The 16,790-nt window shown below is 35.3% G+C and overlaps 1 protein-coding gene across 2 annotated transcripts in view; it reads left to right on the forward strand.

Annotated features, from left to right (window-relative positions):
- Nucleotides 1-16,790, forward strand: part of LOC145988225 (trypsin V-B-like) — a 61,531-nt gene that overhangs the window by 23,309 nt on the left and 21,432 nt on the right. For both annotated transcript variants that reach the window (XM_083123071.1, XM_083123072.1), the window contains one exon: nucleotides 8,081-8,172. In XM_083123071.1, the coding sequence (XP_082979197.1) occupies nucleotides 8,081-8,172 (92 nt within the window). The remainder of the gene's footprint in view (nucleotides 1-8,080; nucleotides 8,173-16,790) is intronic.

The raw sequence follows: 16,790 nt of genomic DNA on the forward strand, positions 1-16,790 counted from the left end.
TTACATAAATACAGTGTGCGAATTAAGCTTTTTGATTTGGATGGGATCAGTGGCGTATTTGTGATTTCATATCGGGAGGGGTATGTTTTCTGGTTATGCAAACTTGTATGTTACCATGTTTTTCTTACCTACGACATTAAATATTATGATATTGTCACTAAATTTAGAAACATTTAGTATATTTACAATCTAAGAAACCCTCCACACAAGAGTTATCGCACTAGTATCACCAACAGGCCCCTACCCAAGAGGGGGGGGACAGGGTGGGGAATCTCTCTGTCAACGTGTTAAGCCAGAGGCAGAGAACCATCCCCCTGGCTAACTTAGTGAACTTCAAGGCTAGACCAAACATCCCCCTGCTAACATTTTCCATTTCAACCGCTGAGTAACATTGAGCTAACTTGACCCAATTTATATTGCCCGTTGAACTCAATGACGGCGTGTGGCGTCCAACGATTAAAGCTACGCATTGTAAAACCTCTGCAATGTAAACAGTAAACAATTGACTTTTTTAAAACATACGACGTTATATGCGAGGTAGGATGCGATTTTATTAAGGGTTAAATAAACTAATATATTTCAGTTAGTGTTGCCCACGAGACGAGACTTTGGCCTGTCTCGTCTCGAAAATATTCGTTTGTCTCGGGACACATGATCAATCTCGTCTCGTCTCGAATTTTTAAAAGCCTGTCCCGTCTCGTCCCGTGGGCAACACTAATTTCAGTGGTGTTTGTTTCACAGTTAGATCTAAGAAATGACATATGCTATCGATTTAGGAGGAATAAAAACATCCCTGGCAGAATTTTTTTTAAAAAAAAAAAACATTGCTGAGGATGAAGGTTCTTACTGGGGGAATCCACGGCACTTCCCGTTAATTTGTAAATGGATAAATAAGTTGTTTTAGTAAAATGTTCAGAAATCATAAGTTCTAAAATGTACCATTCGTGACTGTACCATAATTATGTCTGCAGAGAAAATATTTGTTGATTATTTAAATACCATATATTTTGGCCATTTAAATGGACGAATAAACTAAAGTCAAGTCCTTGACACAGGGACATTAAAAAGATAGTGCATATTTCTACATAGACAAATGAGTTCTTACATCAAAAGATAAATGACACAAACTAGAATTTTAGAAAATATTTGGAAGAAACATTTCGCTGTTTTAATTACACAAAGCTGAACCATGCAAACATATTGAGCTATAGAAGATATATATTCGTCTATCGAACAGTGGGTCGTATGATATTTACATAATGCTTTTCCTGGAGTCAAATTCCTGGATCTCTTAATTGATATTATGATTGGCTGAAGAAAGGATAAAAAAATTGACCAAGTAATTTGAAAAAAAAAAATGAGTGAACCTTTCATCAAATCGGAAATATTATTAAATTCCATTTGCCTCGTTAATTCGAGAGTAATTTCCTCTCCTTTCATAATTATTTTCGGTAAGAATATCTTGGTTCATAATGTTTTCATAATGGATTTGCCTTGATTGGAAGGTAAAGTTTTGCGATTTTCTGTTCTCTTATACGTATCTCTAACGCCTTTCATTTTTTAAAACAACAACAACAACAAAAAAGACGCGTATTGTGGAAATAAATTTATCAAATTTAGGCTTGCTTCTTTTTTTCCAACTGTTTTGAAAAATAATTCCACCTCTAACGAAAATGTTTGAAGTTTTATCAGTTTGGAGTAATAATAAACGATCAGTACCTGAACCCAATATGGCCTACCTAAGGTTTTCGATTGTTTCTAATGTCGTACAAAGTCAGAAAGGTAAAACTAATGGTACAATTCAAAAGAGGCAACATTTTTTGACGTTTATTGAAAATTGGAGTCCGTTCTAAATAATACCATGGGCGCAGGGAAGATTTTATTAAAAAGTAACGTTTAGGCCATAGGCTATTGAGTACATATGTATCCCTTGTGGCCTAGTAATATATTTTGTTCTTTCACATCAAAAATTGCAATACAAAATGTAAAGAATGTAGCACAATGTTATAGGTAGATAAGTATATTGATACACTTATGTTTTATTTACAAAACGACATAATGCCATTACATAAGGAAATATCATCGTTCACAAGACAACAAGGATGTGACATGTCATAACTTGTCACCAGAAGACCATGGATTACACATCACAGTCTAGGCTAATGAGAGGTCCTTCATCATCCTTAGTGACTCACATATTCTAGGTGAACATAAAAGTAACAAATGTCACATTTGCGTATGTTTTTCAAGATATATTCCTATGTAGGCCGTATTGAGTCTACCTTACATAGTGTTCTTTTTTACTTCGTTATAATCAGGGCTTTAGATGAAAGTGTAAACTAAGTACATTGTTGTAAAGTACAAATTATGAGCTATCATAATATGGACTAAGCCAAGCGTCAGGTTAACTTTGCAGCAGGTTTTATGTATCAATCCGCGCGAGAACTGAGCTCAGAATCTTCCGTGCCAGTCTTTCCTCAACCGCCGAGCTGCTTACATCGGAGACACTGAGAAAATCTACAGTATTGCCAACCGCACAACACATCAAAACCCGCATGCATGTCAAGTGGATTGTATTTTTGCTTCTCTTTGTCTCCTGAAACATAACATTTTAAAAGTACTTTCTGCGCATATATTATTTAATAAATGTGTCATTAATATAAGAGCGAAACAACTTCTAAACATGAGAGCATGTGTGTATATTTCGAGCACGCAAAAATAAAAATAAACAAAGATAAAAGTAAACAACGATAGGCCCCTCTTGAATTTAATGACAAATTATTGTTTTTGGTTTAGAAAGAAATAGATTTATGAAAAACTTGGTTGCTTCGTTCGCAATACATCCGTTACTGTAAGACACACGCACTTCAAGTTGTACCACCAAAAAAGCATGATTTGTTATTGGTGATATATACAATCAGGTGCATTGTCTGTCGCTATTACTCTGGTTTCAATTTATGAATCACTTCACTAAACCAGGATTCAAATCTTGGTCTGTCTATTTGTTGCTGATAATCACCCTTCCCTTTCTTTGCGCGGAACAGTAAATATGCGCCTTCAACAAAGCTTTCATTGCCGCCAGTGGGTGAAACAATAAGCCTCCCCCTTCCCCTCATCGTCGGTTTCTTCAGCCCTGGCGGTGGTTTTGCATGGTGGTATCCTTCCATGGTTTATTCCCCCTTCCCCCACTCACCGAGTTGAAGGACGTCTCGTCCAAATAATAAACATGTTTCTTCTCACTGCGATATATTTTAATACCGCGGAGATTCTTTTGTCGTCAAACAACAAACAATCGTTTCCTCTTGCTAAACTCAAACCGCAAATCATTCAACACCCGTGATACAATTCGTGTGCACATTGACGGCAAATCACCTCACGCCCTGTTTTACTTTGATCTTGTTGCCGCAAGGAGGATTATGCATTTAAAACAACTTGCTTGACTTTGAAGAACATTTCCTTTCGGATGAAGCCCAAAATAACATTCGGGTAAAACCGCGCGCTGAACAGGAGATTCAGCCATTCTCGCCGCTCTACAATAAACATAGGGTTAAAATAGTGGGAGGTGCAACACTGGTATCAGCGATTTCACGCGCTCTGCAACGCATTCAGTCTCGCTCGACTCGCTCTAAAGTTTCAATGTCTCTTCAACGCATTACAGATTCGAGTTGGCGAATCTGCGGTTCTAAGTTCGTCTGCACAGTGATTGCAACCAATTAAGTCCATACCTGCTAATCAATGTATTATTTTGTCTGTATATTACAAATTAAATAACTGTTTTCTTGCAAGTATGCAGTTGTGTCGGAATAGAACCCGTCTCAGTGGAACTATATTCTTGCGCGCACGTTTGGATCTACATATGCTAAAACCTGCTGCAAGGTTGACCTGACGCAGGGCTTAGTGATGCAGTAAGTAATAACTTCCATATGCAATATTAGATCATGTAGTTCAGCTATTTTGCTTCTTTGTCCTCAAGTTACTGCAACATAGGTACAGCCAACTGGTTCAATCACGTTATTCGGACACTTTAAATAACATTCTAACGCCATCTGTTGAATTAACCTTGTAATTACTTGGAAACAGCAAACAGGCCATGTTGGGTTGTTGGGTTCAGATACCTTACCTAAAATGTGCATGCAAATATGGACTAAAAGGTACAAAATATGCGAATAAATATGCACTTTAAAAACATCTTATCTTTTAAAAATGTTCTCTTTTACTCACTGACTGACTGACTGAATTTAAATTTTGAAAGCGTCAACACATAGGCTATTTTATTCCGTCACATTATATGAGGTCAAGCCCCTTCCCATAGATAAAAGTCAACATGCGTCTACCAGGACTAAAAAAATCTCCTTACCCAGGTTAAAAACTGAGGATGATTGATTGAATTAACATTGCTGGGTGCGTCGGCACATATGGCCAATTTGCATTCTTCGGGGGATCTATCCCCTTATCTACCTGTAAAATGTTCTTTCAGTTACAGCAAAAACCCTACATGCAAACATATATTTGTTCTCTTTTTCAGTTATACATGAAATACATGAAAGAAAAATTTACATTCCTTACATATCATAATTGTACTTGATATCTCAAAATTTCAACCTTGAAACTCCTGTTTTCGGTAAGAATATTATGATACCCAGAAAAGAAACTTACTCTACTTCCCAGGGGTGCCCATCCCCCTCAAAGTCGTTCATCAAAATCCCCCCAGAAAGAATTGTTCATCATAACCCCTCCCCCTCACACACAATTATAGTTTGGATGAACACGCAGCAATGGATTTTTGTTTGAATGTGGATAATTTGATATCATTTTTTTAAAATTAAATTTTCGAAACACGTAAGCTTTAGACAAGGAAAACTGATAATATTTTACAATTATCCAGTCAGTCGTATAGGAAAGGAACACATAAAAGCGAAACAAATCGTGCCTAAAACTATCAGACACTAAAACTGAAAGAAAACACCAGGCATTTTTTACCACTAGCCGAGATTCCAACAATCGAAAGGCGCATGACATTCGAAACCTTTCATGGCAGTTGAAATTAAAAGACTAATGAATGAAAACGTACGGCTAACTTTCATGTTTGCTACAGGAAATAGTTAGTATTCTTGTCGAAGTTGTTAAACCATGAAGTACATGCTGAACATCTAATAAGCATAACTAAAAATAAATAACAAATCAATCAAATGATACGATTCTTCTTTTTTGTGTGAAGATATGTAGTAGAATTGGTAGGTAAACTATGAATTTTTGTCAACCCCAAAAATTCCCATGACGCAGGCGCGTCATGAATCCCCCGTGTGGCAGTGGAACCACAAGCAAAACAACCTGCGCAGACCCGCGACTCCTGTGCACCGTACTCCCGCGTGGAGGAAAGGGGGAGAGTGGACCATGCTTCCTTATGGCCCGAGCTGAACGGAAGAAGGGAAATCTGCGCGGGGACTTTTCGTCCAAGGTTTCTTTCCTTGTGGTCGCTCTATAGTTCACAAGATACAATTAGCCAATATCTTAAGGTAGCCATACCTTCCTGACACGTGAAGTTCAAGATCATCTATAGACTGTTGCACTGTTGTTTCTTTCAAAAAGAGTAGTTAAGTGTTCCCACGAGAACGACGAAGGAAGTCGTGTTTCCTTGTTTTGTAAGAAAAGTGGAGAATAAACAGTAATGACTGAAGGATATAGGATGTTCTTTTATTAGGACAATACCGTATAACGCCGCCGACCTCCAAAGATGAAGAAACAGCAGGCACGGGAGTTTAACAAGAAATAGTAGGAAATAAAACAAAAAGTCAGCATTAACTCGGAGAAAGGTTGGGTGCAGGCAGGATAGAACATGCACAGCCGGCTAACGTTCGGAAATTTGAATCTCGCTTAAATAGATCGCGTGAAAAGATGTCGAGGTCATATCGTATAATACGATTGTCTTAGAGTACGGAGTCGTAGTATCGATTGATACGCAAAAGAATTACAACTAGGAGTGGTACGCCATCAAGAGTTTAATTTCAGGGACCGTGCCTGCACAGGAGAACCGGCGGAGACGATCTTCACATCTAGAACCAGAGGCAACGACCATCCTTTTCTCTTACATCATGACCCTGCCAGTCCAGTCAAAGGAAGTGTTTTAAAGCGTAAATGTTTCACGAGTTACCTTCATTTGTTAGGGGTGTTACCCAATGCTATAAAAGTACCTCTCACATAAGCGAGTAGCTTTAGGTTGGCATAGCCTAGAATAAGATCCCTAACAACCCTGTATGGGGTTTTAATCGATACGTCCAACGCACAGACGTAAATACAATTTTAGTAGGTATTCGCTATTTGGCTCTAAATTATGCAAGAAGTTTGTAAATATAACTCTTAACTATACATTATCAAAAAACGTTTAAAATATAAGGTAAAGTTCCTTGTGCATATAGCACCATGTCATGAAGGTACATTTAGGGGATGTGTGGGTAGGGCCCCCACACATTCTCGATCTTGGCCATTTTGGAGGTGATGTAATCAGCACCATGCTTCGGCCACTTCTTCTCCCCAGGGTTGCCCCCAGGTATCCATTGATTTAAGGCTGGGTAAGCCCCGGAGCCACTTTATGCGGGGACAAGGCCAGAAAAATTCCGATCTTAGATCACCCATAACCACTATTCTCCACGCCAATCAGGCTTCAAGAAACAGCACAGTACAGCAACTACTTTAGTTAGTGTTGTTGACGACATAGCCAAGGTGTTGGATATGGTAAAATTACATTCCTGGTACTCCTTGATTATTCCAAGGCATTTGACTCCATAAAACCACAACCTCTCTGCAGAGAAACTGATATGCATTAGCATATGCAATATGCATAACTATTAGAACCCTATTGATCAGTATCAGAGAATTATTGAAAGAGTGAACATGTTGTATGTATGCACTGAAAAGAAATTAGAGAGAGACTTATGATACGATACTTGAACGTTTCTGAAAGTAGAAATAGAAAGTTTTGTTAATTTTATTTTATTAAATAAGAATTGAAAATTTTGAAGTTTTAAAGTCTGAAGGTAAATTGATTCGTCTTCCTGTCAAAGCAGCAAAGTCTGTGTGACGGAGGCATTTCAGTGAAATGTAATCAGAATTTTTTTTCATGTAATTATTATAAAGTAGTTCTTGAGAAGAACAATTAATACACACAGGAGAGCCAAGAAATAACCATAATATTTTTTTAAAAAATTAGCAGAATATAAACAATAGGATTGAAACAATTAATCACTTCTTAACAGTCTCTACCACGTTTAATGCAGGTGTGCCAGAGTTTCGCTAAGGCCGGATTCCACGAGAGAAAAATATTCCGACTGGCTGCGTAACCACTCATGTACCACCTGATTTACCTCTTTGGAACTTCTTGCCGCCTAATGCCTCTTTAAGGAGGCCAAGCCCGGCGCAAGGTCCGTAGAATATGCAGGATATGGTAGATAGATCCAAACGAAGTTTCGTAATTCTTTACACTGTTGTGTGTGGACTCGCGTTATCTTGCTACAAGAGAGCACCAGAACTGGGCAATCCGCGACGTTTTTACCTGATTGCAGGTTTCAAGTGGTTCTGATTCACTGTTAACATTGCCTCCTCTGTGCATGTAATGTTCCAGTAATGTTGTAATGTTTACAATCCAAGAAGAACGTGAGCATTATCACAATGCACGACTGACCGGAACGAGATGCGTCATTGACAGTCTGAACTTTCTACCACTCATAAACATACTGAAGCGACACACAGGAATCCCCATACTATGCCTTCATCCTAAGACAAATTTCTGTTGATTTTGCACCGTCACTACCCAAAAAAACGCATTACAGCCCGCTGCTTGACTGCGGTCTCTCCCCGACGTCACATTACCCATCAGACTGTGCGTTCTGGTATGTACAACAGAAGAGCATTATATATCTAATTTATATGTGATGTGCAACTATCTACTGCACAACATTATTATGATTTGTACTGCTATATATTAAAGTTACTTTTTGACTATGCCTCGTATGTAACCAAATTTAATCAGCCTTGTGGAAATATGCATTGCCGTCGATTGCATATTTTCTGTGTTCTCTTTCAGATTGTGGCTGGCAAAATAAATTTTCTTCCTTATGGTAAATCCGGACAAACGGGGAGAGCAGCCAGGATTATTGTACATGCTGATTTTGACAAGTAAGAATTTCTTAATTTAAACACAAGAGCCATCTACACTCTGCCTCGGGAATCTGTGGAGCAAGGCCGTGCATAACGGTAGAGAAGGGGAGAAAGGGAACAAATCAGTGCGCGCTGCTATAAACGGCCGATAGCTGCAGCTACATTTCCCCTTCCTTCCCCTCTAACGCGTTCATTCGCCGAGCCATTACTAGTCACTACTTGCGCACACTTGTATTCGTTCGCTTGCTCCATAGAATCCTGGGACAGAGTTTAGAAACGTGGTTTAATGTACTTTATAATAATTTTATCTTGGGCTTCCCCGATAATACGGTTGTAACTCTGTCGCGTTGTAATCAATGGTACTTGGTTCAATCCCAGGTAGAAGATACAGCTTACCAAGATAAGATTTCCCTCTGCAAACTCGCAAACTAAAGTGCACAGTCATTTGTTTTCTCCTCTCGCTTCCCCTTCTCCAGTGTCTGTGGGAGCTGTGTTTCCTTACCACATTCATTGCACTGCAAGAAAGGGGTGTGGGGCTGTTCATTGTCAAACTTTTCCGGTGGCGGCGCCACCCTCCTTGTGTTCCAAGAGAGAAAAAAATTCGTTCGTAATTTGGATGCCCTCTAAGTTTTACATTATAGCGCTATAGAATGGCTAATCAAACTTTATTTTCATTGAAGGTTTCTCGTGTAATCGATAACAAAAATGTGTTTAGCTGGTATTTTCTATTGGTCCCAATTGAAATTGCAATTGGATTGAATTGGTTTCAATTGGAATGAATCTGATTCTATCAGATACCTAATATAGCTATCGGAATGTATTGCTTTCATTCGGAATCTCAACTGAAACCAATTTGAAAATCAATTGTGAGCTTGTATATATTGTAGAATCAATATATTATAAATTCATTTATTGACTCAAAGCATAGGTAGTTTAATTCTTGACACCAAATTTCCTGTGATTTAGAAGTTCATTGGAAAAACAGCACACTTGAACTAAATTTCTTCTGAATTCTAATGCATACTACTGAAGTCAGATTTATCTTAATCGTAATACCAAAGAAGAACTCTTTCTTAACTAACTCAATGTTAAAGCAGAGTTGGAATAAATATTCACATTAGTTCCTGTTTCTTGCAATATGGAATTTCCATGCTTATTCTTATGTGTATGTAATGGAATTGGAAAAATGAGCAAGCTTTTGATCAACTAAGTAAATCTCGACAGTGTTTTGTTTGTTTGTCACTTTTTCAGGTGTCGTGGGTCAGATTCTTTGTTTAACTTCATTTATTGCTGTTTTCGCATGTATAAAGGAAGAACAACATTTCAATTTATGACTGAAGCAGCATGTTTTTCGATTTTCTATAAGTGTGTTAAACACAATGATGCTACAGAGTTAAAAACGTGTGCATATATTTGGAAAATTTTTGTATGTGGAAGTTTCAAATTCCACATGCTTTACGGGAGATTAATGTTAGTTGTTTTAAATTATTTCTCCATTGCATTTACAACTCTCTATATAAAAAAATTATAAGCAATATATTGAAAACAATAAAATACTTTCCAATAGAAACCAATGCGTTACAATTGACCAATCGGTTTCGATAGACCAATCAGTTAAAATAGTGTGTCTAAAAACTCATATTGGCTTTAGGAATCAATTGGAAAATTTTCCAGCTAGGTTAAAATATGCAGAAAGCAGTGGCGTATGCTGGGTTCAAAACCTGTGCTATCTCTTCATACCGTATTGTTCGAATGCGAAGCTCTTTTTCGTTCAATTTCTTGTACTTTGAAGTGATGCAGGTGCGGATCCACGCCCCTCCCAACTACCAGGCTTTTGGATATGTGTACAGTGGGATCCACTAGTATTGCTCGGCAAATTGTCCATGACTATTTTCATTAATTTTTCTCTTGTATCCTACGTATGTGTTTTTAAGCGATGGATTCTTATGTATGCTCGTGCAGAAGTTGTCAGCAGCTTTTTTTTAAAAAAAAAAAAAAAATTCTTGAAGCTCTTATTGGGTCAAATAAAGTGAACGAACATGGTGATGGGATAATTTGTACGGTAATACTCATGGATTCCACTGTACTATGCGTAATATTTTTGAAGACTCAAATATTCTGTCTTTTATCACCAAGTTGAACAGGCTAGATAATTTTTTTTAAAGTTTGATTTAAGTCAGCTTTGTGTTCAAGGCACGCTAATCGGAGCTGCACTTAGAGTTTAAATTTTGATCCGAACTTGCAATATGCGTTAAAAGGGGGATCGAATCAGAACCCCTTGAGAGAATAGGTTTTTGTTTCATTTGTTGATTCAGTTTATTCCTTAGATCTAATAAGTAGAGGTTGACCCCGCCAACGTCAATCGCTATTTAATATTCGCAATTCATTTGCACGTATTTATAACTAATTTGCACGGGTTTTAATTAATTCGCACGTACTTAGAATTCATTAGCAAGTACTTAGAGTACTTTACCTTTATGTGTTTGCATGTTTATAACTTTTTATGAATATATATTTATTTATTTTATGAAAAATATGTATATAGAAGGTAATTAGAGGTACTAAATGCTATGCATATGGTTTTATATTCATTACTGCAAAGTATGTAATGTATGAAACTATAATAATTAATGTTTATAATATTGAAAATAAGTTTTCTATGGTTTATGAACCGCTATGAAAGGTGTTAATGGTACAGGTCCAATTACGATTGGGGACGGTCCCGGTACTCGAACCCGAGATATGTAATATTATTAATTAGTACTATGTAATAATTTCATCATGTTATGAAACACGATGGTGCAACACGCTAGACAGAATACTGTCTCTGAATCTCGACTCCGCTCTGATGCCAGACAGAGAGAATGAATTAATATTCAGCGCAGGTAGAGAAGAAAGGAATTTTGGGGAAGCGCGCTCAAGGTCAAATGACGTCACAACGTCAGAACAAAGGAAGAACCTGATTGACCAATCAGAGATCGCGTCGGTAGGTTTTCAGAACCGGTTTTTTCAAGGTTAACCAGTACGCAATAACAGGGGAAAGCTATGCAATACTGTAGGGCAGGGGAGGTATTCAACCAGACAACAAAGGATGTCTGAGAATGCGCAGCAAGGGTCAAATCTCTGAAGCTATGCGGTTTCCGCCGCCAATTAATATTCCGCTCAGGTTTGCCTTCAAGGCACAGGACGCTTTAGCGCAGGGTTTTTTTATCTGTACTATGAAGAAGGGAGAGCTATTAGGGACGGGGCCTACAGTTTTCACCATTTGCTTTTATCACGGGGTAACGAACCTAGGACCCTTTGATTATTGATTTAGGTAGTAAATGTATGTTACTGTGTGCTATTTAACTTAATTTTGAGTTTATTTTTTACCAAACTTTGACTTTATGTCAAACATTTTCACAGCTTATCCTTATTTTTACCAAAATAACACTATTTGTACTAATCAGGCAACACTTTTATTAAATTTTGGACTCACAAAGACATTTTTTCAACTTTTAACTTATTATTTTACAACTTTAAGTTAATTTTTTACCAAAATAACACTATTTGTACTATTCAAGCAACATTTTTTATTAAATTTTGGACTCACAAAGACATTTTTTTCTACGTTTAACTTATTATTTTACAACTTTATATTAATTTTTTACCAAAATAACACTATTTGTACTAATCAGGCAACATTTTTTATTAAATTTTGGACTCGCAAAGACATTTTTTCAACTTTTAACTTATTATTTTACAACTTTATGTTAATTTTTACCAAAATAACACTATTTGTACTATTCAGGCAACATTTTTTATTAAATTTTGTATTTACAAAGAGATTTTTTCAACTTTTAATTCATTATTTACAAGTTTATGCCTATTTTTTACTCAAATAACACAATTCTATCTGTTCAGGAAAGACTTTTAGTTACATTTTCGACACACAAAGTGTGTGTTCTCAACTTCTATCTGTTTATTTCACAAGTTTAGGCTTATTATTACCAAAATAACACAATTCAATCTGTTCAGGAAAGACTTTTAGTTATATTTTCGACACACAGAGTGTGTGATCTCAATTTCTATCTGTTTATTTCACAAGTTTAGGCTTATTATTACCAAAATAACACAATTCAATCTGTTCAAGAAAGACTTTTAGTTACATTTTCGACACACAGAGTGTGTGTTCTCAACTTTTATTTGTTTATTTTACAAGTTTAGCCTAATATTTACTCAAATAACACGATTTGAACGTGTTTTTATTACATTTTGGACTCTCAAAGACACACACACACACACTCACACACATACAGAGAGAGAGAGAGAGAGAGAGAGAGAGAGAGAGATTTTTTCCAAGTTTACAGGATTATTCTCTAGTTTACTCAAATAACACAATTTAGATGTGTTTTGAATTATATTTTGTACACATGAAGTGTGTTTCGTCAAGTTTTACCCGTTTATTTTACAAGTTTAGGCTTAATATTACTCAAATAACACAATTTAATCTAGTCAGGAAGGATTTGTTATTATATTTCGGATGCACAAAGAGAGGTTTTCAACTTTTTTATTGATTTTTTGCAGGGTATGTATTAATTTTTATTTATTTTGTTTTGTATCATATATACATTTACAAATTTTTAACTTAGAGTTTAGTATTTATTTAATTTTTTCAAAAACACTAAAAAAAAGTACTTTTAGCTAAAATGTAAGCCACAGAATATATTATTATTATTATTAGGGTTTACTGATTTCCACTATGCTATTTTTGGTTCTGTATTTCTATATGTATTTATTTAGGGCAGGTTACGCCTGCCACGTAGGAAAGTTTGTTTATTTTAGAGTTTGCTGAGTATTTTGTTACTGCTATACTAGGTAAAAGTTTTCTAAATATACCAGATAGAGCTCTATATACTTTTGTTTTTGCTATTTTGGAGATGATGCGATCAGCACCACTCTCCATCTGCTTTTTATTTTATGTACCCAATATTATTTTGAGGCTTAGTGAATTCTAGAGCCTATTTATGCAGGAGAGAGGGCTTGAAAATTTTGATCTCAGACAACTCACAACTATTTGTCAGAGTATTTTAAAGGATATTTTATACTTATTATGTGCCACTAGAATATCTAAGCTTGCTTAATTTTAATGCCTGTAACGCATTTATTGTATTTCTAGCTAAGGCTTACTGGATAAAGTACACGAAATGTTTAACATTTCGATTATTTGCCTAATTTTTAGTATAACGAAAATTATTGTGTGTCTATAAAGACTGAAATGCCTTTACCGAAGGGTCCACAACTGGACGCTTACCAACATTGTTTTTTTTTTTTTTTAAATATAACCATTTATCAATATATTGACAATTCACAGGACAAGACGAAGTTCACAGACGACTTACTATATGGACCATAGGTTCACTTGCTAAATGTTTTTTCTATGCTAGAAGAATTATTTAGCCTTATAACCTTTTTCAAGGTATTTTTTAAGTATTACTGGATTTTTTGGGTGCATCAACATTTGGGTTATTTTCATTTGGCTTATTATACGAGGCTACAATCACTATTTGAACACTGAAATTCTCTGATTGAAACTAAAAGCTTAGGCTGTAACTAGGGACTTAGCATGTATATCGACAATTTATAGGACAACACGAACCTTACAAAGGATTATAGGTGACGTAGGACCACACGCCAGAGCTTTGTTAATCTGCAAGAAGCAGTTGCAACTAATGCTATGAGGATATAATGTTAATTTTTCATTGTTTCACAAGAATGCTATTTTTTACACAACCAATATTTGCTTTTTCAAGTAACTACATGTACCAGAAGTACTTACTGGCCAACTCTAACTAGACTTCGACTTATTCTATATCAGGTGCTAAATTTATAAAGAACTATGATTGTGTATATTTCTGAGGAAGTAGGCAAAAGCAGATTACACGATTAAAGTATCTGAAAAACAGATTTTTCTATGTAAGTATATTTTTATTGACTGGCTTATTTAACAGAAAGACTGCAAAATTCACTAAATGTAGTTCTATCGTATAGGTGGTTTCAGAGATATAAAAAGAACAAATATAAGATTTCACTTTTTTTGCTTCTGAGGCTAATCGCGACGCTAAGGGTAAATGGCGAGGAAATGTAACGGAGGAGAAACACTCCCAAAAGTTATGGGCTGCATGTAAGTTAATACCACAGAGATATTACAGTAGGTGTAGGTTCTACCACCAGAACTTTTCTATTATAATAATACTGGTTATGCTGTACTGTTAGCTAAAGATGCTGATATTTGAGAAACTTAAAAGCTTATTTGCAAAATTTTAGATAAATAATAATCTGTTAGACTGTAAACATATTTTATATCCATTCTGCTAAAGATCCGATGACAAAATTTAAAAATTGTAATCGCCCAGACAGGGACTCGAACCCTGGACAGATAGGTTAAAAGCCTAATGCTATACCAACTAAGCTATCTGGGCACAAGGTATTTTTTTTCTTGAAAAGTTAGTTATGTTAAGAAATATATTGAAACATTTGAGAACACTTTTGGTCTGGTTCGACAGAGAAGGAGACAACATTTCCAAATTTTTACAGACTGGGTGTATATAGAGGCCTTCACTATATGTAATTCGAAACGCTAAAGTTCAGATAGCTTCCAAAATCCAAAATTGAGGTAAAGATTGTGTTTGGCGAGATTAACAAGTTACAATTATATCCAGTTACGGACAAATAAAGCTAAAACTCTCAGATTTACTGTACTAGCCAAGTTTTAGTAACATTTTCCTTCACTATAGTACTAATACCAAAGAAATAGGTATATTTTATTTATAATTTGACAAAATGTACTAGTATTTAATTCACAAAGTTAGGTAAAAAAAAACAGTATTTTAAAAAAATATTGTTGCTGCCTTCAAATTTTATGTTATTTAGCCACTAACAACTGGTTTACACTGTTTGACATCCTTTAAATAGCAAAAGAAGGAATTATTTGTTTAGTATTTTTACTACTTTATATTTATTTAAGAAAACAATTGTACAGTTTAACTTAATTTTTAACAAATTGTTACTAATTTATATATCAAAGTTATGTTATTTAGAGTGTTTGAAGGCGTATAAAGTTAATATTTGTACTTATCAGTGCAACTAACAATTATATTTTACACACAAAAGATAATGTTTACAGTTAAATCACTTGAATCAGAGAATAATATTTTACAGTAATTGATTCATTCAGCACTAGTCAGTACTTTTATGCATCAGAAAGTTTTCTTAATTTTCTATTATGCATGCTATTTTGTGCTATTCTTAAAATGTATTTCTAAGGCAAACTGGTTTAATTTTCTGCTTATAATGGAAAGTTGACATAGTTTTCGCACAATGCTTTGTACATTTGTTATATTCACTACTTACAATTCAAATATTATGCTTATTTAATGTATAACTAACTAACTCTCTAGCCTTCTTAAACCCGAAGGTTCATGGCTGCAGCAACACATGCCTCTCATCTGTCAAATTCAAGCAGCAAGAGGAATACACAGAAACCAACATGGCATCCAGAAAGAGAAATCAATAGTCACACCCATAGCACAGTTTAAAAAACTACATAGCTGAAACCTTAGAGAAACATAAAACTGCAAACACAATATATCTAGATTCTTCCAAGGCATAGGATAGAGTAAAAACATGGCTTGCTTATGGACAAACTCAACAACATAGGAATAAAATAGACAAGCAATCCTTTTTTCAGTAGAAAATTCCAATTACTCAAGTAAGCTACATCATACGTAGTACATAAGAAGAGCAAATTAACATCATCAGCAGTAAACCATCATGCAACTTCTACCTGCTGAAACAACTAAGTGAGTATAATTTATCAGAAAAATGCCTACATTTCAGCCTAATTTACCTCTACATTAATAATACTACCAGAATACTAAGGTTTCAAAAGTGAACACTAAGAATAATGTTCAGACTAAAGTATAGGGCATCTTGCAAAGGATTATTACTCACTACATCTACAAGTCAATAACAATTATTCTAAATTCTACGAACTTGGACAAAATATAGTCAAATACACAACACAAAAAGAAAAATAATTACAAGTAAAACAGCATACACTCAATATATCATACCATCAGGTAAAAATATTCTACAATAAACTGCCTCATAACATAAAACTGCTAACTCGCCAAAACATATATAAATACAATCAGTAAAAAATACTTGAAAAGGGAAAACTCTCTACAGTCTCACAGGGTTGATGTAAAATAACATCAAAACTTAGAAGCATGCACAGTCAATAGTGGTCAATTTGAATACAGTTCACATGCAAACTCTCATGAAAAGGTTCAAAACAGTCTCTCAGCTCAGTTCTCCTCTATACTTGGACAACAAAATCCTGCAACAAATTCTCAGAAATCCTACCTTTCCTACCCTTGCTTGAATAGCTAAAGTGCAATCTTCATACTAAAATATTTAAAAAAGGCATATCTATGTACATAAAAGTGTGTACACATGTGTTTGTCTGTGTGTAGTCTTAGATAAATTGATAAAAAAGAAAAGCAATATAGTTATAAATCAAAGACTATACCTAATAATATTAATTTCAAAATAAGCTGATAGAAAAAGATATAATAACTACAGTATAAGCTAGG

Source organism: Lepisma saccharinum, chromosome 5, assembly GCF_977018435.1.
Source record: "Lepisma saccharinum chromosome 5, izLepSacc3.1, whole genome shotgun sequence".
NCBI classification, from domain to species: Eukaryota; Metazoa; Arthropoda; class Insecta; order Zygentoma; family Lepismatidae; genus Lepisma; species Lepisma saccharinum.